The 24,074-nt window shown below is 41.5% G+C and overlaps 1 protein-coding gene and 1 non-coding gene across 19 annotated transcripts in view; both read right to left on the reverse strand.

Annotated features, from left to right (window-relative positions):
* The window catches only part of CFAP221 (cilia and flagella associated protein 221), a 123,073-nt gene that overhangs the window by 27,121 nt on the left and 71,878 nt on the right, over window positions 1-24,074 (reverse strand). For 17 of the 18 annotated variants that reach the window (XM_038564948.1, XM_038564942.1, XM_038564944.1 and 14 more), the window contains 3 exons: window positions 9,624-9,782; window positions 8,548-8,639; window positions 2,812-2,904 (listed from right to left, as the gene is read on the reverse strand). In XM_038564948.1, the coding sequence (XP_038420876.1) occupies window positions 2,812-2,904; window positions 8,548-8,639; window positions 9,624-9,782 (344 nt within the window). Of the gene's footprint in view, window positions 1-2,811; window positions 2,905-8,547; window positions 8,640-9,623; window positions 9,783-13,618; window positions 13,716-24,074 lie in introns of all 18 variants that reach the window. The other variant, XM_038564960.1, reaches the window with a different exon arrangement.
* Window positions 16,064-16,170, reverse strand: LOC119864532. The gene has a single exon (XR_005374359.1). It is a non-coding gene; the product is annotated as a U6 spliceosomal RNA (small nuclear RNA).

Here is a 24,074-nt window from a genome sequence, read left to right on the forward strand (position 1 = left end):
AGCCTGACGCGGGACTCGATCCTGGGCCAAAGGCAGGTGCCAAACTGTTGAGCCACCCAGTGATCCCCTAAAAAATAATTTTTAAAGTGGGGTTATAGAATGCATATTCTTTTCAAGTGCACATGATATATTTACCAATACTGGCCAAATCTTGGACTGTAAAGGAAACCTGAATGATTTCAATTTCTTGAAATCATTCACAGTATGTTCTCTGACCCCGGTGGAATTTTTTTTTTTGAAGAATTTATTTATTGTTCATGAGAGACACAGAGAGAGAGGCAGAGACATAGGCAGAGGGGGAGAGGGCTCTTCACAGGGAGCTTGATGCAGGACTCGATCCCGGGACCTGGGATCACACCCTGAGCCAAAGGCAGACGCTCAACCACTGAGCCACCCAGGCACCCCTGGCCCCAGTGGAATTTAAATAGAAATCAATAGTGAAGAAGACAATTACAAAAAAATCCACAACTGCTTTAAAAATGAAATAATATATTTCTTTTTTTTAAAAAAAAGATTTTATTTATTCACGAGATACACAGAGAGAGGCAGAGACACAGACAGAGGGAGAAGCAAACTCCTCGCAGGGAGCCCAACATGGGACTTGATCCCGGGACCAGGATTGCGCCCTGAGCCAAAGGATGCTCAACCACTGAGCCACCCAGGCATCCCTAAAAAATGAAATAATATATTTCTAAATAACTTGGTAAGGGAAGAAATTAAAGAGATCGAGGTGACTTTTATCCTGTGGTCTGCTATCTGCTAGAGCAGGGGTCAGCAAACTTTTTTGTAAAGCACTTTGCAGGTCATACAGTCTCTTTTACAACTCTGCTTTTGTAGCATGAAAGGAATAAAAAAAATTCATACACGAATGGGTATGGTTATGTTACAATAAAACTTTATTTACAAAAACAAGTGGTGGCCAGAGTTGGCCATGGGCCATAATTTGCTGACTCCTGACCTGTAGCTTTGTTGTCTGATGGTTAAAGCTTGTTTGCTGCAGGTATGGGTTCCAGCTGGAGGAAAGTGGAGAGAGAGAGAGAAAGAGAGAGAGAGAGAGACTGAGACCATGGAGGAGATACAGTCACTCCTCCAAGGGTCCTGATAAGAGTGGAATATCTCTCATCTCACATTCCTTGGATCAGGGCCTTGTCAAATGGATTACTTTCTTGCAAGGGAAATAACATTTTAGTTTCAACAACTCTACTATTTTAGAAGAGAATGGATATTTTGATAGTGGCTCAGCTAAGAGAAATGCTTCCAAGATCAACAAAGGTGTCAAAATTTGGAATTAAAAGCAGGAACACAGGGGTGCCTGGGTGGCCCAGTTGGTTGAGCATCTGCCCTTGGCTCAGGTCATGATCCCAGGGTCTTGGGATCAAGCCCCTTGTCAGGCTCCCTACTCAGGGGGAGTCTGCTTCTCCCCCTCTCTCTGCTGCTCCCCCTGCTTGTGTTCTTTTTCTCTCTGTCAATCAATTAATCAATAAAATCTTAAAAAATAAAAGCAGAAGACCATTCAGCCATGATACACAGAAGTGGCATAGCAAGGTTCTGTTATGGAAAGTACCCTTGGAAGACACAAGAGCTGTTCCAGTCCCATACGATTGAAAACTAATGACTGCTAAGCAGCCGCATGATGGTGCTTGGCAAGCATTAATTTTCCGTGAATAGTTTCCTGTCTCTAAGGTGGGGATAACAGCAAGACCTCACTGTGGGGGATAAATGAGACTGCATGCAAAGCATTGTGCTGGACACACAGATATTGCTTGGTAAATGTTTGTTATAATTACCACCCTTGTCATCAGAGTCAGCATGATCTCCTGTAACTCTGACAACTTGCAAGAAATAGGTTCTATTATTCTCATTTCAAAGATGGGGAAACTGGGTCATGATAGGCCCCACATCAGTGCTGAGTGGAAGAAAGGTTAGCTACGTTTTGGCTTCCTGGTCATCTCCCCATTGCCCCATTAGACTGGACTTGTTCCTCTGAACCTCATGCAGATGTGTACCATCCAGCACCCTCAAGGTGTCCTCGTATAATGGTTTCACTAGAAGGCACTTGAACCTTCCTGGTTTGGAGCTTCAAACACTCAGGGTAGGTATTGCCAAGTGTTGGTGTGCATAGGCAAGTCTTAGAACTGGATATATGCCTCAGATATTTAGGATTTCACTAATTATTTACATGTAAAAATGTTGGAATGGGCACAGCAACAGGAGATCCAAGGCTGTTGGATGCTCACCAGTAAAATGAAACATAAGCTGTTTGGCTTGAAGCCTATAGTTTTTTTGCTTCTCTAAATCCCATCTTCTTTCAAGTACTAACCCAAGTCCATTGAGCACCAGCTCTGCCCTTCCCTCCCTTGAGCTCCTGGAGTACCTAAGGATCGGCAAACGTGAGGCTGCAGAGATCGACTATTCCCCACCAAGAACTTAGCATGCTATTCCGTAGCTAGGGGTAGGGGTCAGTGTTGGCTTCAGCTCATTTGTGTTGCAGACTTGCACTGTGTGCTCTTTGGAAATCCCTCACAGCAGCTAGTGCATTTTTGTGGAACGGACCACTTTAGAAACCAAACATGGGGGCACCTGGGTAGCTCAGTCAGTTAAGCATCTGCCTTTGGCTTGGGTCATGATCCCGAGGTCCTGGGATCGAGTTCTGCATCAGGCTCCCTGCTCAGCGGGGGTCTGCTTCTCCCTCTCCCTGCTCTTGTGCTTTCAGTCGTTCATTCTCTCTCTCTTTCTCCCCCATCAAATAAATAAATAAAATCTTAAAAAGAAAAGGAAGGAAAGAAAAAGTAACCAAAGGTAAAAAAGTACCGTTCAGCTGTTTCCAATCTGTCTTCTTCTGGTAGGGCGTCAAGAAGGGCAGGGACATTTTTAGGAAGCATGGCTAAATTGAAGGAATCACAGCTGTAGAAAAATCACACAGGCAAGGATAAATGCTCACATCTGCATTCTTGGGATCTTCACACAATTTGCTAAAGCACTTTTGCTTTACCTCTGGAGAGGACTTTACCATTCCACCCCTCGCTCCTGAAAAGCTGCTCATGTTTCCCTACAAAGGCAAGGGTCTCATAGGTACCAGGCAAATCCTAGAGAATGTGGCCAAAGAAGCTATTTTTTTGAGTCTGGAAACAGAACTTTCAGGCTGGTAGTGTCTAAAATAATATTATTTCCGGAGGACACAGGATTATATTTGGATAGTTCACTTTTCTTAATATTTTCCCCCATCTTTACAGTCTTCCTTAGTTGTTTTATTCAATTTCAAACCCTCCTCCCCACCCTCTGATGTATTATTTGGTATTATATATTTAGAGCTTTATATAAAAATTCCTGGGTATTGAGCACATTAAAAGCATTAAAATATAGAGAAAAAAATATTATCCTAGAAGTTTGCAGAAGACTGTTTCAAGATGGTAGAACAACCATTTGCTTTTTTTTTTGTCTCAGCTACTTATAAACTTCTATTATTTAAAAAAATTTAAATTACTTATTTTTAAATTTGAAAAAAAATTTTTAGAGAAAGTGAGAGAGTGAGCAAGTGTGAGCCGAGAGGGGCAGAGGGAGAGTAAGAGAGAGCATCTTAAGCAGGTTCTGTGCTAAGCGTGGAGACTGATGCAGGGCTTGATCTCACAACCTTTAGATCATGACTTTGAGATCATGACCTGAGCTGAAATCAAGAGTTGGATGCTTAACTGACTGAGACACCCAGGTGTCTCTACTTAAAAACCTTCTAAAGGAATAAAAATGGAACACACAACAAAGAGAACAGGAGAAGAAATACACATAGATAAAAGTTTTCAACAGTATGCTGGAATAAATTTCTGGCAGCTGGGAAGAGTGTTGTCTTGTGAAAAAGAGTACACAGTGACAGCGTAGAACACACAGGAAGGAAACCAACCTCCTCATGGACTGTAGAAAGATTGCAAGCTGAGGGTAAGGTAGGAGGCAGACATGGAAAAACAGGAGGATTAACTGAAGTCTCTTTGGCATGTGCATATATGTCTCTGGGATAAGTTTTTTTCTCTGTTTTTTTCTTGTGCAAAAATGCACGGGCTTGTCAAGTACAGAGTATGAATAAAACAACGACGAGTAGTTTTGTAGCTGTACAAAAGAGTGAGAAAGAGAGCTATAAATTAATATCCAGTGATTTTCAGGAGATGTAATAAGTAAAAAAAGCAAAGTGCAGAAGAGCATATCTAGTGTGGTACTTTTTGTATAAGAAAGAAGGGGAGGGGCGCCTTGCTGGCTCAGTTGGAGGAGCGTGTTACTCTTGATCTCAGGGTAGTGAGTTCGAGTTCTACGTTGGGTATAGAGTGACTTAAATAAATACTTTAAAAAAATGAAGAAGGGAAGTAAGAAAAATAAATATATTCTGCTCAGCATTATGAAAACTGGAAAAATAAGTTAGGAGACTCAGTCAGCTATCGACAAGGATGGGAGGGAGGTGGGCAGCACTGACACCTCTTTGAGTATGCCTTTTTGTGTAGTTCTGATTTGGAGAGCATGTTATTGTTCTACGTATTAAAAAAAAAGATTAAAAAGATAACAGAGGGGCTGGAAAAACTCCAGAATGAAAGTAAACTGAAGCAAATACTATTTCATGTGGATTCCATCATTATGGTGAAGGGGAAGAAAGAGAGAAAGAAAAAGGAAGAGAGAAGGAAAAAGAGAAAAAAGAAAGAAGGAAAGGAAGGAATGGAGGGAGGAAGGAAAGAAAGAAAAAGAAAAAGAAAAAGAAAGAACTAATTCAAGAAACTTACAGTATTTGACTAGTCATAGATTTTTGTTGTTGTTGTTGTTGTTGTTATCTAGTCATAGTTTTGGTGGGATGTGGGTACAGGGGAACTGCAAATAAGCCTGAACTCTGTTTATCATGTTTATTAAAGTGGTTATAGGTGAAGCAGTTGTGAAACTATTTTGGACGTTCTATGAAACTGATTAATGAGTAAATGTGTTAGGAGCCAGGGATCTCACAGTGGAAGAGGGGACATACAAATACAGATTGGAGGAAAGCAGGCCATAGCTTCATGGATATGGACTGGAACCGTAAGCATTGGTGTGAAATTCATAATTTGTAAACTGCGTGCGTATGTGTGCTTGTGTGCACACTATAGGTACGTGTGTGTGTGTGTGTGTGTGTGTGTGTGGCTTGTCTGCTGTGGAGGCCAAGAAACAAACCCTCCCAGTGGCACTGTGTACACCTAGCAGCCAGGTTTTGGTTTTAAATTTTTTTTAAATTTTTATTTATTTATGACAGTCACAGAGAGAGAGAGAGAGGCGCAGAGACAGGCAGAGGGAGAAGCAGGCTCCATGCACCGGGAGCCCGATGTGGGATTCGATCCCGGGTCTCCAGGATCGCGCCCTGGGCCAAAGGCAGGCGCCAAACTGCTGCGCCACCCAGGGATCCCTGGGTTTTGGTTTTAATACTGTCCCTCGCTAAGGGGAGCTGGGTGCCACCACCCTGACTTCATGACAAAGCATGCACGTCCTACCAGACAAGGCCACCGCCAGTTTAGAGCAGGGTGGTCAGAGGGGAATCCGGCCGAGCAGTTACTGGGAAGTGGAGAGTCCGGACCACTCCCCGGGGGAGCAGGCTGGTCTGGGAAGCCAGCCTGGCCACCACCAAGCTCTTTTCATGAGACCAAACTTATCCAAGTTTTACATTCTGAGACCACGTTCCTCTTTCTTTTGAGTGTGTGTTAATACATTCTTCTGAAATTGAAATGGGGAAGACAGTAGATGGAGGTTGGGTACTTTGTTTTGCTTTCCTTTGTTTTAATGCTTTTCTTGGCAAAGCAAAACTCTGATAGCCCTAAAATGGTTCTCAAAATTCTTCTGGACAGGACTCTATGTTAATTAATTGAATTTAAAAAAAAGAAAATCAAAAAAATTCTTTTGGACATTTCACTCATCCATAAAATCCAGAAGTCAGGGTGCTACTGGATTAGATAATTTCTTCTGTTGGCTGCTGACTCTCAAGATTTTTATGGAAGTCCTGGAGAGACTTAGCAAGTTCTCACAGAATTTATTAAGGAGCAAAAAAGCAAAGTGGGCTGTTTTGCTTATTATGAATACAAAAAGGACTTGGAATAAATAAGCAGTAAATAACTACACCACGTGGTTTGACAACACATGGATAATTCTCAGGGGCAAAAGAAACATCTCATAACTAATAGGTAATTTATTCAAGCAAAATGACTGCGAGGTTGAAGTATCACTAATGGATTTATAGGAATAAACAAGAATACCATTATTATTTCATAACTGTTTTTTTAAAAACAAAGACATGGTCTAGAATCTTACATCATGGAAATCTATGATAAGGAAATGTAGCCTCCTCTCTTGAATTTATCATCTGTTATGCAATTATGGTTTATTTTGAAACGAATTGGCCCAACCGAGCACTCAGGCACAGAAGTTGAAAGTAACAACTCATAGTTGGAGAGTTTTCTTTAATTCACGTAGAATTCATGTTTAATTCATGGTTAATTCCAGCCCAGGTAAGTGCATGCTGACTGCTTTTTGAAAGAACAGCCTCAGGAGGTTTTTCCAAGGACATTGCTTTGGGAAAAAAAAATAGGATTTTTTTCCCCCTTAATTCTTGAGACTTGTGTGTGCCGACGGCTGGTGGCCACTTTTCGCCATTTATCCATTGTTCATTTTGCTTATTCAGTTTCCTGACAGCATCCCATAGACAGCTCCGCCTGGTTTACTGAGTATGTGGGTGAAGCCAGTAAAGTGTCCTCACCCCACAGGGAAGGCAGGCAGGGTGGCAGACTGTCGCCATCTGGTGGCAGCAGAGGCACCGCAAGGTTTAGTGGCTGGGGGCGGTGGGGGTGGGGGGCAAGGGGACACGCAGTTATTAAGGATGGTGCTGGATGCTCCATATCATCATTTCACTCTGATCCCCACAAGGGCCTGGTGAAGATGCCATCACCGTCTCTGCCTCACCGATCAGGGAGGGACTGTCCACAGGGCTTCCGTAATAAGTAACTTGCCCAAGGACCCAGAGCAGGTGACTCAGCTAGTGAGAAGCAGAGGCCGACTCCAAGGTCCCTCCAAGATATGCATTCTCTCTGCAGTGCCACTGTTTCCTCTGATTCTGGAGATTTCAGACTGTAGAAATACGCTCAAGGGAAGGGCAAAGATGCTGAACTTTTTCTAGATGGTTCCAGGATGGATGAAGCATGGATGAACCCACAGAAAAGAAACTTATATTTTTTGAGCCCCTACCAGGTCCCACACCCCAGGTTGGGTGATTTTTGGTATGTCTTCTGTTCATCTCCAGGCAGAGGATAGTAGCTTAGATGCGCTAACAGAAATAACCTGAAAGGGACAGTGTGTGCAAATGCCTAGGGGAGGGAGGCTGAATGTTGCTTAATTCAGGAGGGGCTTTTCCTCCAGCAATGAAGAAGTTAAATTCAATGTCCTAGAGTCACAGACTGGCTTTTCAGGGACCCCTCCAATACCTGGGGAGGGTGGAGAGACAGGTAGTATATACAGGGTCATGGCACATCCAGAGAGCTCTCTTACTCCTATAAAATGAAAATGTTGATCCCCTTGTTCTGACAGACAAGAGGACTGGGAGAAGAGACCGAGGAGCATGGCTGATGTCACACAGCTCCTGAAGGCCAGCGCACTCTGGGGAGGGATGGGCTTGAGTTCCTGCCTCAGAGGATCGAGGGGATGCTGCTGGGAGTCAGGGCGTGGGAGTGAGGGTGTGGGAGTAAGGGGGTGGGTGGTGGAGTGGTATCTTGCTCACCTGCTGATCCTGCATAGTGGCAGAGCTCAAGCTTCTTGGGGTAGGCTCATTTTGGATCAAAGGACTTGAACGAAAGGTGACTGCTGATGGCCATCATTTTGGACACTAGTGACACCCACTCGCCAATAACCTATTTAACTATGTTTGTAAGGACAATGGGCTAAATAAGCAAATTCAGAGGCTTAGGAGTGGATAACTAACCAACCAAAGTCCCAAAGAAAAGGTGTTAGACTTCTTGTTTGAGATCTTAGGGTTTGAAGAGGTGCTAAATGAGTAAACTAGCAAAAAATGTGTTTTCTCTAGATTTTTTCTTTGTTTCGTTCAACAATATTCTTGCCTGCCTGTTCCGTTTCTGCAGCTGAGCTCTGTCTGTGTATGACAGTAGTTGTGGGAACTCACAGAAAATGCCAGGCTGTAGAGGAGAGAGAAGTACCTCCTCTGGAATTGGATATAGAGGGTGTAGAAAGCTAATTTTGGCAATTCAAAAATGTTAAAAATTGACCATGAGTATTTCAACTGAATTACATGGATTGGTTGTCCACGTTTATCAAAATATAGACGATCAACCACTTGTGACATTAATTTTTTTTAAAAGTATATCTCAATTAAGATAATTCAAAATATGTGAATCAGTTATACATCATCATATCTCCCCAGCTAGCAAACTTCCCTCATGCACCTATAGTAGGATTTGACACAATATTGGCAGTTAACTTTGAGGGTCACGGCCTCTGTAATCTGTGGGGCAAACATATCTCTGGGAGACGAATAGTTGGGCTGTGGCTTACCTCTGTGTTGTGTCTATCTTCGAGGTTTCAGGCAGGGATGAGAGAGCCAGGGGCTGGAACTTCTTCCAGTGCATTATCCCCGGAATGATGTCCTGTAGTGAGAGTCAGGCATAGAGTCCCACATATAAGGGAACTGGCTGGTGAGGTCAGGTCTAGGAAGGACTTTCATTTCATGCAACTGACTTTTTGGCAGTCTTGAAAGCTTAGCTACAAAATTTATCATTTCATTAAATTCGACTGAATTTTTCTGAGGCTAAAAGACAACGTCTCTAGCAGAAGACATTAAACAAAGCTACATGGCACTTGTGTCAAGGGAAGATTTCCAGGGAGGGCCCACTGCACAGTGATGACTCACGGGGTGAAGTGGGAGATTTGCTTGCCCCTCTGTGTGTGGGGCAGACTGGGGGATCCAGTGATGGGTAGGTGTGAGGGATGCAGGAGACGGTAGGATTAAGGGCCACATGGGTCCCTGCACAAGAACATGTAGATCAGAAAGGGAAGTGGGGAGCCCAGGAAGAGGAGGTGGTATGAGGTGTGGTTGGCAGCAGCAGGGCAGATAGTGATCTGAGTTCGGGGACGTATTGAGTTTACATGGCCTGAGGGCCACCTCTAAGAGATGTCTCTGGCCATTTGGGCCAGGTTGGTCATCTAAGGGGAGAAGGAATTCTCTGGAGCCTCTTCCATACTGTGCATTGGTCACATCACCACCTCATCCATTCTGATGTTATACTCGCTGGAGCCAAAGAAAGAGGAGGTCAGACTAAGGGGTTTCGCCTGGCACGTGACCAGTTTTTACATGATTGAACTAGGACTAAAATGAATATTAGGCACAGCTTTCAAGTGCAAAATAGAGTAATAAAGATGGAAAGGAGGGCCACAGACAGCCCTTGGGAGGTGGGTATGGACAGGATGAGAGCAGAGCCGTGGCCGGCCAGTATGAGAGTGTTCTCTTTCTGCTCTGCAGCTCTGGCTGCAAATCTTTTTCTCAACTCCAGCTGTATCCCTGCATCCCTGCCCCCCTGCCCTTCCCTGAAGCCCAGGGCCAGCTCAGCCGCTGAGCCTGCCGCTGGAATTACCGTGTGATGGAGAAATTGCTTTTGGGTGAGAGGAATGCTGGACCCCCTGTGGGACTCCTTGATGAACTTGTACTTGGGGTGAGGGCACAGATGGTAATCTATCAGGGTTTCTGCGTAGGTCAGGGGGTGCATCACAGCAAATAATCCTGGGCTGGGATTCTGCAGGAGAGAGGGAGAAAGAAAGAGAGAGAGAGAGATAAAAAAAAATCTCTTTTGTTTACCAGTTTCTAAGCCAGGCCAGGCCAGGCGGGCGACGGCAAATGTCGTCCATGGCTCCTGCTAGCACTAACACTCTGCGTCCCTGTCAGTTTGTCTGGGAAAGAGAAGCAGCTACAGAGAGCGTCCTCAAACTGGCAGCAGTCACAGTTATTCATAACTGTCACTCTTCCTGGTTTAAGAGCTTCAGTGCATGCCATGTGGCTTTACTAAGTTCTCATGGAAACAACTAGAACTGAAGCCAGGACTTAGAAGACTTAAAACAGCTTAAAGTTCTGTATTTATTCTAAATTTGATGAATCGGGGAATTTATTAAATAAGCAAACTGGTTCTAAAAAGCAAATGAGCTTCTGGTTTTGAAAACAAAAATAGCTTCTTAAAAACTACTTTAAAGACAAGAAGAGGATGACATTTGATAGATCAGGAAATGTCAACATTTAATGTTGTTTTGGTAATGTTTTTGGTTCAGGAAGGCTCCATTTGGATGCAGTATCTGGTTTTAAGGGAGATCCTGTTTTTTCCCCTAATTTTCCAACAGAACTGATGGAAGCCCAGAGCAATTCTATCAAAATATGAAAATAGAGAGCCTTTCAATTTCGTGTCCTTTCTGGGGTTGGTCTAACAAATCCTACCTACTCTTGTCCCACACAACAACGGAGCTTTTGCCCCTCATGGCTGTTTCATATCAGATGTTTAAGAACAGCTAGGTTGCCATTTTGTTCTTTTTGTCCATTCTTATGATTTTTTGTGACTTTTTTTTTTCTCAAAACGACGAACTCCACATAGCTTATGTAAATCCCATCTCACTGCCAAGAACCAACAGTCTCCCTCGATGAATACAGCTAGACTGGGAGGGGTGTGGGCACCAGAGCACCCAGATGTGAGGGAAGGGAGAGCCTCACTGTGGCATAGGAATCAGGTGTGGCCCAGGCAGGAACACTGCAAGAGGGACACCTAGGTGGTCTACAGTTGAGCCTCTGCCTTCAGTTCAGGTCATGATCCCAGGGTCCTGGGATCGAGTTCCTCATTGGGCTCCCTGCATGGGGCCTGCTTCTCCCTTTGCCTATGACTTTGCCTCTCTCTGTGTGTCTCTCATGAATAAATAAATAAAATCTTTAAAAAAAAAAAAAAAAGGAACACTGCAAGAGTGTCCACTCTTGGTGCAGACAGGCTGACCTGTGGCTAGAGCTAGAGAGGAAGGTGGGGAGAGGACCCTTGCCTGAATTTGAGAATACAAAGGAAGCCAGAGGGCAGAGAGAGGAGGATGCCCACCTATAGGGGTCTGCATCACCCATAGCAATGGAGAAACAAGCAAAACTTTCAGGGAGCACTTGTGGTTGGAGGAAGAGTTAGGGTACATATCTACATATCTATGTTTGACAGCAGCAGATTCTTTGTGGGTTCCTCAAAGCACCGCCTGGGGACAGAGACAGAAGAGCATGTAACATTGGGTTCCACCCTCTGGAGCTCAAGGGAAGAACCCTTACCCAGAAGGGGGTTGGGGGGCTGGAAGGGAACCAGGTGAAAGGTGGGGGCCCTAGTGGGACAAATCTGAGAACAGATGGGAAGGTGGGTGGGGTGGAAAGAGGACAAGGAGGGTGGTGGCAGGGGAAGTAGGGGACATTTCCTGTTCCAGTGTATTATGGAAGAAGAACTCAAGGACAGAAGACAGAGAAAGCCCCCTCCCATCCTCTCTGGGTGGGCCAGGTCCTTTGCATAATTATACCCCAGAGATATCCAGAAGAAGAACAAGGAGAACTTTGGCCACCCCCTGGCCAGGAAGTGGGGGAGACCAGTGGGTCTGAGGAAGGGAAAAAGGAGTACAACTCCACTTCCTGGGTAGGGGGAGCCACTGGAGCATAACAGGCTAATAACTGCTGACTCTTGCTGCCAGGGAATCACCCCACCCCACCCCAGGTGATGAAAGGCCAATCAGGAACATGCCTGGGAAGGAACTCCAGAGGGAATAGGGTAAGAGTGATCGAGAACCCCCTGGGGAGGGGAGCTTAGCGCGTGACCTTCAGCAGTATCCCTTATACTGCTTGACTGAGGGTGTGTGTGAAGTTGCTATGTGGCCAACTCTCTCAATCTGTCCTGGGGGCCAAGCAGATTGAATGACATATTTTTGGAAATGGCAGTATCACTGTCTTTAGTGGTTGTCATATTTCACATTCCCCAGGCATGGCCTCTCTTACCAGAGCAAGTGGTCTGAGTGGTCATCCCATAATGGTTTTAATTTTTCTCAAACTGATGCGTGCATGTGGTAACAACTCACTCAGCCTGGAAAGATTTATGAAGAAAAGCAATGGGGATCCCGAGGACCCTTCCTGTCCCCTGGCCCATATCCCAGAGGCTGTTCCTTCCCATTATTTCTGAGTTTTGTGTCTCTAATGGTCACTACTCTAAACATTATACTTATTCTTCCATTTCTCTATTATTAACCTCAGACAGAGAGTATCCATTGACTCATTGCTATGCAAGATAAAGATTTTGTTCATGTACACAAATGCTCCTTCCAAACGTATTCCTTCCAATTTTGAAAATCATATTGTTATATTTAGTTCTCCTGTGAGTTACCTTTGAGACATGAAATGATCCTGATGTGGGACTTGATCCTGGGTCTCCAGGATCACACCCTCTGCTGAAGGTAGTGCTAAACCGCTGCGCCACCGGGGCTGCCATTTTTTTTTTTAAGATTTTATTTATTTATTCATAGAGACATAGCTAGAGAGAGAGAGGCAGAGACACAGGCAGAGGGAGTCTTTTTTTTTTTTGTCTGATTTATTTTACTTAGCATAATTATTCTGAGAATCATCCATGTTGTTACATGTATCAAGAGTTCACTTCTTTCTAGGTCCCTCAAAAAAATTAAAAATAGAAATATCATATGATCCAGCAATTCTACTTCTGAGTATTTACCTAAAGAAAATGAATATATTAATTTGAAAAGATATATACATCCCTATGTTCACTGCAGCTTTATTCACAATAGCCCTGATATTGGAAGCAACCCAAGTCAAGTGTCCATCAATAGATGAATGGATAAAGAAGATATATAAAATGAAATATTACTCAACTCTAAAAACACTGAAATATTGCCATTTGCAACAATATGGATGGACCTGGAGGATATTATGCTAAGTAAGTCAGATAGAGAAAGACAAACACTGAATGATTTCATTTACATGGAATCTACAACAAAACAAAACAAAACAAACAAGAAATGAGACTCTACAGAGAATGCACTGGTAGTGCATTAGAGGGGAGATGGATAGGGGGATGGGTGAAATAGATGAAGATTAAGAGGCATAAACTTCCAGTTATAAAATAAATAAGTTATGGGGATAAAAAGTACAGCATTGGAAATATAGTCATAACACTGTGATAACACTGTATGGTGACTACACTTACTGTGGTGAGCACTGAGTAATGCATATCAATGTTGAATCACTACATTATACACCAGATATTAATATCGCATGTCAAATGTACTTCAATTTTATTTTATTATTATTCTTTTTGGAGAGAGTGTGAAAGCAGGGGGGTGAGGGGCAGAGGGAGAGGAGAGAGGGAGAATCCCAAGCAGGCTCTATGCTCACCACAGAGTCTGACATGGGGCTGGATCCCATGACTCTGAGATCATGACCTGACCCAAAATCAAACTGACTGAGCCACCCAGGTGCCCCTATACTTCAATTTTAAAAAGAGGAATTCATTGCTTTCTATTACTGAAGAGTATTCCATTGTATAGTAATACTACAGCTTGTTTATCCATTTACCTGTTGGTAGATACTTGTTTCCAGGCTGGGGAACATATAAAGCTGCTATGAGCATTTTTGCATAAGTTTCATTCTTCTGTTTATCTTGAGTAAATACCTAGGACCAGAATAGCTGGATCATATGATAGGTACATGTTTAGTACTAACTTTTTAACTTTGTTAAAAAGAAGCTGTCAAACTGGTTTTCAAAGTAGTTGTACCATTTTACATTCCCACCAGCAATCTTAATTTTAGATATTCTAATGAGATCTATCTCACTGTGGTTTTAATTTGTATTTTGCTAATGATGCATTATTTTGAGTATTTTTTCAGTGTGTATTTGTCATCTGTGTATCTCTGGTGGAGATATTTTTCCAATTCTAAAATTGGGTTATTTTCTCAGTATTGAGTTTTGAGAGTTTTCTGTATTCTGGATACAAATCTTTTACCAGGTATAAAATTTCCAAGTATTTTCTCCAAATATGAGATTTATCTTCTCCTTTTCATATTTTTAAAAGATTTTATTTATTTATTCATGAGAGACACACAGAGAGAGGCAGAGACACAGGCAGAGGGAGAAACAGGCTCCCCACGGGGACCCTGATGCAGGACTTGATTCCAGGACCCTGGGATCATCACCTGAGCTGAAGGCAGATGCTCAACCCCTGAGCCACCCAGGTACACCTTTTCCTTTTCTTAGCAGTGTCTTTAGAAAAGCAGGAATTCTTACTTTGGACCAAGTCCAATTAGTCCAGTCCCCCCCCCATTCATGGATTGTGGTTTTGGTGTTGTATCTAAGAAATCTTTGTCTAATCCAAGGTCACAAAGATGTCCTCCTGTGTGTTTTCTAGTTTTCAGTTTTGTATTTAGGTCTATGATCAACTGACTTTTGTAAATGGTATGGGTTTCAGATTGAAGTTCTTTTATTTTCATTTTTGGTAAATGTATATCCAAATGTTCCAGCACTATTAATGAGGGATAGTCAGAAGGAAGGCAGGCAGGGACGGGGCCCCTGTCCTAAGATGAAATTACCCTTAAAAGGAAAAAGACCCCTTCCTGTTATTCTAAGGTTTACTCAGTGCCTCAGTTTTAAGTCTTCCTACCGGGAGGACTTATAACTTGTATGTGACAGGAAGGGAATAGCCTTGGGTGTCCTAACCCAGGCCTGGGGCCAGCTTACTAGCCAGTGGAATATTCAAAGAGCTTGATCTGGTGGCCTGTGCTGGCCAGCATGCTTTCAGGCAGTGCCTTTCCCAAATAGATGGATGAGTGTGCTGACAAAAACCTGATTGGGTGACAGGCACATGGAGCGCTAATCAGGTTAAAATAGCCCACACCAAAGAGCCCATAAAAGCTCCTAGATTTAAATGCCAAATTGGCAACTCGAGTCCCTTCCCTCAGTCCCTTCCCTTCCCTTTCCTTTGTATTATCACTCAATAAACTTTGCTTTCCTATCGCTCAATAAATTATGCTTTGCTCTCTACCACTCTTCGTCTGGTCTACCTCTTCATTCTTTGATGCAGAGTGACCAAGATTGCAAGCACCAAGAGAAATGAAATCCTGACACTATTTTTTCAAAAGACTATCTTTTCTCCCATGAATGTCCGACCTTTGTCAAAAATCAACTGGCTACGTATGTATGGATGCATATATTTCTGAATTCTCTATTCTGTTCCACTGATCTGTTTGTCTGTTTTTATGCCAATATACTGTCTTGATCACTGTAGCTTTATAGAAAGCTTTGAAGTATTTGTGCTTCAAAGTTGTTTTGATGTTTTTGCATTCCAAATAAATTTTAGAATAAGCCTGTCAATATCTACCAGAAAAAAAGGTGAGGGGGGGCTGCTGGTTTTTTACTGGGTTTGGTTTGGTTTTGATTAGTTTGGAGATAATTGACACCTTAACTGTATTAAATCTCCCAATTCACCAACATGGTGTATTTCTCCTTTTCTTTAGGTCTTCTTTGATTACTGTCAGCAACATTTCTTAATCTTCAGTGTATTAGTCTTATATGTTTTTGTCAGATTTATACCTAAGTGGTTCATATTTTTTGGTGCTGTTCAGTGAAATGGCTTTTTAAAATTTTGATTTTGGATTGTTTGTTGTTGTGTATAGAAATATAGTTGATCCTTGTGTCTTGAGCCTTTATCCTGCAATCTTGGTAAATTCACTCATTGGTTTTATCAGATTTTTGGATAGATTTCATTGTATTTTCTATGTAGACAATAATTTTGTTTGTGAATTTTTGTTTTGCTTCTTCCTTTCAAAACTGGATGCCTTTTATTTCTTTTTCTTGCTGTGTTACACTGGCTATAGTTCGATTTTTAATAATATATTCTTAGTAAGAGCAGACATCCTTGCTTTATTCCTAATCTCAGGGGGAAAATATTCAGTTGATTACCATTCAGTATGATGTTAGCTCCAGGTTGGTTTGTTGGGTTGTTTGGTGATAAATACATTTATTGTAAAAATATGGAATGCTTCAGGAGTTTGTGTGTCACCCTTGTGCAGGGGCCATGCTAATCATCTCTGTATTATTCCACTTATAGTATATGTGCTGCTGAAGTAAGCACCACTCCAGGTTTTTAATGGATGCTCTTTATCAGGTTAAGAAAGTTCCTTTCTGTACCTCATTTGCTGAGAACATTCATTAGGAATGACAGATCACTTCTCTGTACCTATTGCGATGATCATATGTTTTTTTTTTTATTTTAGCTTGTCAAAGTGGTGAAGTACAGTGAGGTTTCTTTTTTCGATTTGTCAACATATAGCATAACACCCAGTGCTCATCCCATCAAGTGCCCTCCTCAGTGCCTGTCACCCAGTTACCCCAACCCCCTGCACACCTCCCCTTCTGCAACCCTTTGTTTGTTTCCCAGAGTTAGGAGTCTCTCATGGTTTGTCACTCTCTAATTTTTCCCACAAAGTTCCTCTCCTTTTCCCTTATAATCCCTTTCACTATTTCTTATATTCCCCGTATGAATGAAACCATATGATGACTGTCCTTCTCCAATTGACTTACTTCACTCAGCATGATACCCTCCAGTTTCATCCACGTCGAAGCAAATGGTGGGTATTCGTCCTTTCTGATGGTTGAGTAATATTCCATCGTATACACAGACCACATCTTCTTTATCCATTCATCTGCCAATGGACACCGAGGCTTCTTCCACAGTTTGGCTATTGTGGACATTGCTGCTATAAACATTGGGGTGCAGGTGTCCCGGCGTTTCACTACATCTGTATCTTTGGGGTAAATACCCAGTAGTGCAAGTGCTGGGTCATAGGGTAGCCCTATTTTTAAGTTTTTGAGGAACAGCCACACAGTTTTCCAGAGTGGCTGTACCAGTGCACATTCCCACCAACAGTGCATGAGGGGTTCCCTTTCTCCACATCTTCTCCAACATTTTCCTGTCTTCTTAATTTTTGCCATTCTCATGGTTGTGAGGTAGTATCTCATTGTGGTTTTGATTTGTATTTCCCAGATGGCAAGTGATGCAGAGCATTTTCTCATGTGCTTGTTGATGTGTATGTATTCTTTGGTGAAATTTCTGTTCATGTATTCTGCCCATTTCATGATTAGATTGTTTGTTTCTTCGCTGTTGAGTTTAATAAGTCCTTTTAGATCTTGGATACTAGCCCTTTATCTGATACATCATTTGCAAATATCTTCTCCCATTCTGTAGATTCTCTTTTAGTTTTGGTGACTGTTTCTTTTGCTGTGCAGAAGCTTTTTATCTTGATTAAGTCCCAATAATTCATTTTTGCTTTTGTTTCCCTTGCCTTCATAGATGTATCTTGCAAGAAGTTGTGGTGGCCAAGTTCAAAAAGAATATTGCTTGTGTTCTCCTCTAGGATTTTGATGGATTCCTGTCTCACATTTAGATCTTTCATCCATTTTGAGTTTATCTTTGTGTATGGTGTAAAAGAATGGTCTAGTTTCATTCTTCTGCACATGGCTGTCCAATTTTCCCAGCACCATTTATTGAAGAGACTGTCCTTTTTCCAGTGGATATTCTTTCCTGCTTTGTCGAATATTAGTTGACCATAGAGTTGAGGGCCCATTTCTGGGTTCTCTATTCTGTTCTATTTTTCTATGTGTCTGTATTTGTGCCAATGCTCATTCCCCCTGAAAGTTATTAATGTCAGATATGAAATGAGATTTTTTATTTCACCTGCTTACTAATCCACAAAAGCTGTTTTGAGTGATGCAGGCTTAAACGCCAAAATTCGAAATGATATATTGCTATATCTGATAACATGCAAATATGTTCATTAGACATAATTTAGCAGGAGAGAATAGTAACACTTTTATAACAAGTCTAGGTCAAAAATGGTTGTTAATTAAACAAGTCATGAAAAATGGCATTACAAGGAGACTGTCCAGCAGACACCAGACTTTCTGATGTTCACAGCTTTGTAATACAAAAAGCAATGTGAAATCTGTCATTGTGATGCCCAGCATTGGTTTTGTTTTTCAATATTCCCCTGGCTATTCGGGGTCTTTTCTGATTCCATACAAATCTTAGGATTATTTGTTCCAATTCTGTGAAAAAAGTCCATGGTATTTTGATAAGGATTGCTTTGAATGTGTAAATTGCCCTGGCTAGCATAGACATTTTCACAATATTCATTCTTCCAATCCATGAGCATGGAATGTTTTTCCTTCTCTTTGTGTCTTCCTCAATTTCTTTCAGAAGGGTTCTGTAGTTTTTAGAGTATAGATCCTTTACTTCTTTGGTTAGGTTTATTCCTAGGTATCTTATGCTTTTGGGTGCAGCTCTAAATGGGATTGATTCCTTAATTTCTCTTTCTTTAGTCCCATTGTTAGTGTATATATACACTATAGTGTATATAGTGATTTCTGTGCATTGATCTTGTATCCTGCCACTCTGCCGAATTGCTGTATGAGTTCTCGCAATCTTGGGGTGGGGTCCTTTGGGTTTTCTATATACAGTATCATGTCATCTGCAAAGAGAGAGAGTTTGGCTTCTTCTTTGCCAATTTGAATGCCTTTTATTTCTTTCTGTTGTCTGATTGCTGAAGCTAGGACTTCTAGTACTATGTTGAATAACAGTGGTAAAAGTGGACATCCTGTTGTGTTCCTGATCTTAGGGAAAGGTTCTCAGTTTTTCCCCATTGAGAATGGTATTCCCTGTGGGCTTTTCATAAATTGCTTTTAAGATATTGAGGAATGTTCTCTCTATCCCTACGCTTTGAAGAGTTTTAATCAGGAATGGATGCTGTATTTTGTCAAATGTTTTCTCTGCATCTGTTGAGAGGATCACACGGTTCTTGTTTCTTCTCCTGTTGATGTGATCTATCATGTTGATTGTTTTAGGAGTGTTGAACCAGTCTTGCATCCTGGGGATAAATCCCACTTGGTCATGGTGAATAATGCTCTTAATGTACTGTTGGATCCTATTGGCTAGTATCTTATTGAGAATTTTTGCCGGTGTTCATCAGGGATATTGGTCTATAATTCTCCTTTTGGTGGGGGTCTTAGTCTGGTTTTGGAATCAAGGTGATGCTGTCCTCATAAAATGAGTTTGGAAGTATGCTGTCCCTTTCTATCCTTCAAAACAGCTTTAATAGAATAGGTATTATTTCTTCTTTAAATGTTTGATATAATTCCCTTGGGAAGCCATCTGGCCCTGGACTTTTGTGTCTTGGGAGGTTTTTTGATGACTGCTTCAATTTCCTCACTGGTTATTGGCCTCTTCAGGTTTTCTATTTCTTCCTGTTCTAGTTTTGGTAATTTGTGGTTTTCCAGAAATGCATCAATTTCTCCTAGACAGCCTAATTTGTTGGAATATAGCTGCTCATAATATGTTTTAAAAATCATTTGTAGGGCAGCCCAGGTTGCTCAGTGGTTTAGTGCTGCCTTCAGCCCAGGGCGTGATCCTGGAGTCCCAGGATCGAGTCCTGTGTCGGGCTCCCTGCATGGAGCCTGCTTCTTCCTCTGCCTGTGTCTCTGCCTCTCTCTCTCTCTCTCTCTCTCTCTGTCTCTCATGAATAAATAAATAAAATCTTTAAAAAAAATAAAAATCGTTTGTATTTCCTTGGTATTGGTTGTGATCTCTCCTCTTCAATTCATGATTTTATCAATTTGAGTCTTTTTTCTTTTTAATAAGACTGGATAGGGGTTTATCTATCTTATTAATTCTTTCAAAGAACCAACTCCTGGTTTTGTTGATATGTTCTACAGTTTTTCTGGTCTCTATTTCATTGAGTTCTGCTTGAATCTTTATTAACTCTCTTCTTCTACTTGGTGTAGGTTTTATTTACTGTTCTTTCTCCTGTTCCTTTAGGTGTGAAGTTAGCTTGTGCATTTGAGTTTTTTCCAATTTTTTGAGGGATGCTTGCATTGCTATGTATTTCCCTCTTAGGACAGCTTTTGCTGTATCCCAAAGACTTTGAACAGTTGTATCTTCATTTTCATTAGTTTCCATGAATCTTTTTAATTCTTCTCTAATTTCCTGGTTGATCCACTCATCTTTTAGTACGATGCTCTTTAACCTCCACATGTTTGAGTTTCTTCCAAATTTCTTCTTATGATTGAGTTCTAGTTTCAAAGCACTGTGGTCTGAAAATATGCAGGGGACAATCCCAATCTTTTAGTATTGGTTGAGACCTGATTTGTGACCCAGTATGTGGTCTATTCTGGAGAAAGTTCCATGTGCTTTTGAGAAGAATGTGTATTCAGTTGCATTTGGATGGAAAGTTCTGTATATATCTGTGAAATCTATTTGGTCCAGTGTATCATTTAAGGCCCTTGTTTCTTTGGTGATGTTCTGCTTAGAATATCTGTCATTTGCTGAAAGTGCTGTGTTGAAGTCTCCTACTATTAGTGTATTATTATCTAAGTATCTGTTTACTTTGGTTAATAATTGATGTACTTGGCGGCTCCCACATTAGGGGCATAAATATTCATGATTGTTAGGTCCTCTTGTTGGATAGACCCTTTAAGTATGACATAGTGTTCCTCTTCATCTCTTACTACAGTCTTTAGTATATACTTTAATTTATCTCATATGAGGATTGCCACTCCAGTTTGGTTTTAAGGACCATTTGAATGGTAAATTTTTCTCCACCCCTTTATTTTCAGGCTGGAGGTGTCCTTAGGTCTAAAATGAGTCTCTTGTAGACAGAATATAGATGGATCTTGTTTTTTTTTATCCAGTCCAATACCCTGTGTCTTTTGATGGGATCATTTAGCCCATTTATGTTCAGAGTAACTATTGTAAGATATGAATTTAGTGTTATTGTAATACCTATTCAGTGCCTGTTTTTGTGGATTGTTTCTTTGGACTTCTTCTGTCTTTTACAGCATCCCCCTTAATATTTCTTGCAGAGCCAGTTTTGTGGTCATATATTCTTTCAGTTTCTGCCTATCTTTGAAGCTCATTATCTCTCCTATTCTGAATGAGAGCCTTGATGGATAAAGTATTCTTGGCTGCATGTTCTTCTCATTTAGTACCTGGAATATATCCTGCCAGCCCTTTCTGACCTGCCAGTTCTCTGTGGAGAGGTCTTCTGTTAATCTCATATTTTTCCCCATATAAGTTAAGAATCTCTTGCCTTGCACTGCTTTAAGAATTTTTTCTTTATCTTTGAAATTTGCAAGTTTCACTATTAAATGTCGAGATGTTGAATGGTTTTTATTGATTTTTTTGGGGGGACCTCTCTATCTCCTGGATCTGAATGCCTGTTTCCTTCCCCAGATTTGGGAAGTTCTCAGCTATAATTTGTTTGACTATACTTTGTGGTCCTCTCTCTCTCTCTCTCTCTCTCTCTCTCTCAGCTTCTTCTGGAATCCCAATTAGATGTATATTCTTCCTTGTCAAGCTATCATTTCCCTAAGCCTTTCCTCATGGGCTCTTACTTGTTTTTCTCTTTTTTCCTCAGCTTCCTTCCTTACCATCAACTTGTCTTCTATGTCACTCACTCTTTCTTCTATCTCATTAACTCTCACAGTTAGAACATCCAATTTGGATCACATCTCATTTAATCTATTTTTAATTTTGGCCTGATTAGGTCTCAATTCTGCAGTAACGAAGTCTCTAGAGTCTTTTATGCTTTTTTCCAGGGCCACAAGTGGCTTTATAATTGGACTTCCAAATTGAATTTCTGACGTCGTATTGAAATCCAAATTCTGTAACTCTGTGGCAGAGAGTACTGTATCCAGTTCTTTCTTTTGTGGTGAATTCTTCCTTCTAGTCATTTTGTCCAGTGCAGAGTGGCTGTATGAGCGGGCTAAGTCAAAAATATCAACCATGACCTAAGTAAAATACACCCTAGATGATTCTGAAGAGGTTAGAGACCAGGAAAAATAAATAAAAAAATAAAAAAATAAAACAAAAGGACCATTAATGTGAAAAACAAATTTTAAAACAAAGTAGTAAAAATAAAAAGCCAAAACCTAAAAACAAAGAAGAAAAGAGAAAAAGAAAAAGAAATAAAGAAAAGAGGAAAAAGAAAAAATAAAGGGAGGAGATGGTGGTGGTGAGGAAGTGGTAGTGGAGAGAGAATGTAGTCTACCTGAGGAGTCCTAGAGGGTGATCCTCTTGGTTCTGAGTGTATTTTGTCTGTTAGAAGATGCTTAATCTCACATTTATATAAACCAGCAATACTTATATAAAGCCCCAACTTTGACAAAAACATAAACAAGATAAAAGAGGGGGGCAGAATGGGAAGGAAGAGAGAATATAATCTCACAGATTGCAACAGAGCAGTATTCCACTTGGTTCTGGGTGTATGTTGGTCGTGTTTTAGAAGGTGCTAACTTCAACCATTGTAAACCAAAACGAGGCAGAAAAAGCAGAAAACAAAAGAACAAAAACCCCTGTCTCATATATCTACCAAAATTAAATTGAATATGTTGAAGGGAATCCAGAAGTGAAAAATATATGTAACACATGTAATTGCAGAAATATTAAAGTCAAAAGGAAAAAACTTAAAAATGAAGAGCTGGTAAAATATTGTAGTTAAGATGGGAAAGGAGAAAAAATATTGGAAGTTCTTAGTTTGATATAAAAATGAGTCATAATGGAAAAGGGGAAAAAAAGGACCTTCTAGTTCTATATACTATTTTCCCTCAGTCCTGGAGCTATCCAGCACTGCTTGGTCAAGAACTTGCTCTTCCCCTGTCCTTCTAGCTGGTCTTCTGGGGGAGGGGCCTACTGTGCTGATTCTCAGGTGTGTGTACCTGGGGGAGATGCCCCACCCCCTTCCGGGTGCCGGGCTCAGTGGGAGCTGTTTACCCCCTGAGGACTCTGTTCCCTGGTGGCCTTGCCTCTCCCAGGCACAAGGCACAAAGAGGAAAAACAGCACTGGCAGCAGCCAGATTTCCAGCTCTGGAGTCAGCTCATCCCGTGTAACCAACTGCAGTCTCCCAGTCCGCACTGGCCTAGGTGCTCCTGGGGCCAGTGTGGTTCACTGATCTGCACAGCTTGGGGGCGCCCAGCGGCAGGAGAGTCCTCGCCATCCTGTGCCCTTCCTGCCTCCACCCTGGTCCAGGGAGAGTGCAGGATTGCCGGCTTTGTCCGCTGGGCGCCCTGGGATCCGGGGCTCTGTGCTGTTGGGCCCGCAGTCCCGGGCCGCCTCTCCCGAAGGGAATGGGGCACAGCCACCTCCGTCTGGAGCACCCCCCCTCCCCGCCGTGCACCACAAATTCAATTTTTAAATAGATATGGAGTTAGTAGAGTTATCAATCCCCTCTTGAATAAGATTTAATAGTTTGTGCCTTTTAAGAAATTTGTTCATTTAACCTGTTGAACCTACTGGCATAAAGTTTTTTATAATATGAACTTATTATCTTTTTAATATCTGTAGACTCTTTCATTCCTGATAGTGGTAGTTCATGTCTTTTATCTTTTTCCCCCTAATCTGTTAGATTATAGGTTTATCCATTTTATTGATCTTCTCAAAGAACTAGCTTCTCTCTGTTGTTTTTCTTTTTTCTATTTCATTGGTTTTCAGATTAAAGATTCTATTCATTTTTTATGAGAGACACACACAGAGAGAGGCAGAGACACAGGCAGAGGGAGAAGCAGGCTCCATGCAGGGAGCCCGAGATGGGACTTGATCCTGGGTCTCCAGGCTCACACCCTGGGCGGAAGGCAGCACTAAACGGCTGAGCCACCAGGGCTGCCCTCAATCTAATCTTTATTATTTCTCTTCTCTGCTTAGTTTGGATTTCATCTGTTGTTCTTTTTTGAGTTTAAAGGGGAGGCTGAGGACATTAAGTTCTACCCTCATTTTCTAATGTAGGTGTATAGCATTATAAATTTCGCACAAATTTTTTTGTGCTCTCATTTTCATTAAGTTAAAAATACTTTCCAGTTTTTCTTTTGACGTCTTCCTTGGACAATAGGCTATTTTAAAATATTTAAAATATTTAATTCAGGGTCCAAATTTTGGGGGGATTTTCTAGAATCTTTATGCTTTTCATTTTTTATTAAATTTCTTCAAAGTC

Source organism: Canis lupus, chromosome 19 (genome assembly GCF_011100685.1).
Source record: "Canis lupus familiaris isolate Mischka breed German Shepherd chromosome 19, alternate assembly UU_Cfam_GSD_1.0, whole genome shotgun sequence".
Classification (NCBI taxonomy): Eukaryota; Metazoa; Chordata; class Mammalia; order Carnivora; family Canidae; genus Canis; species Canis lupus.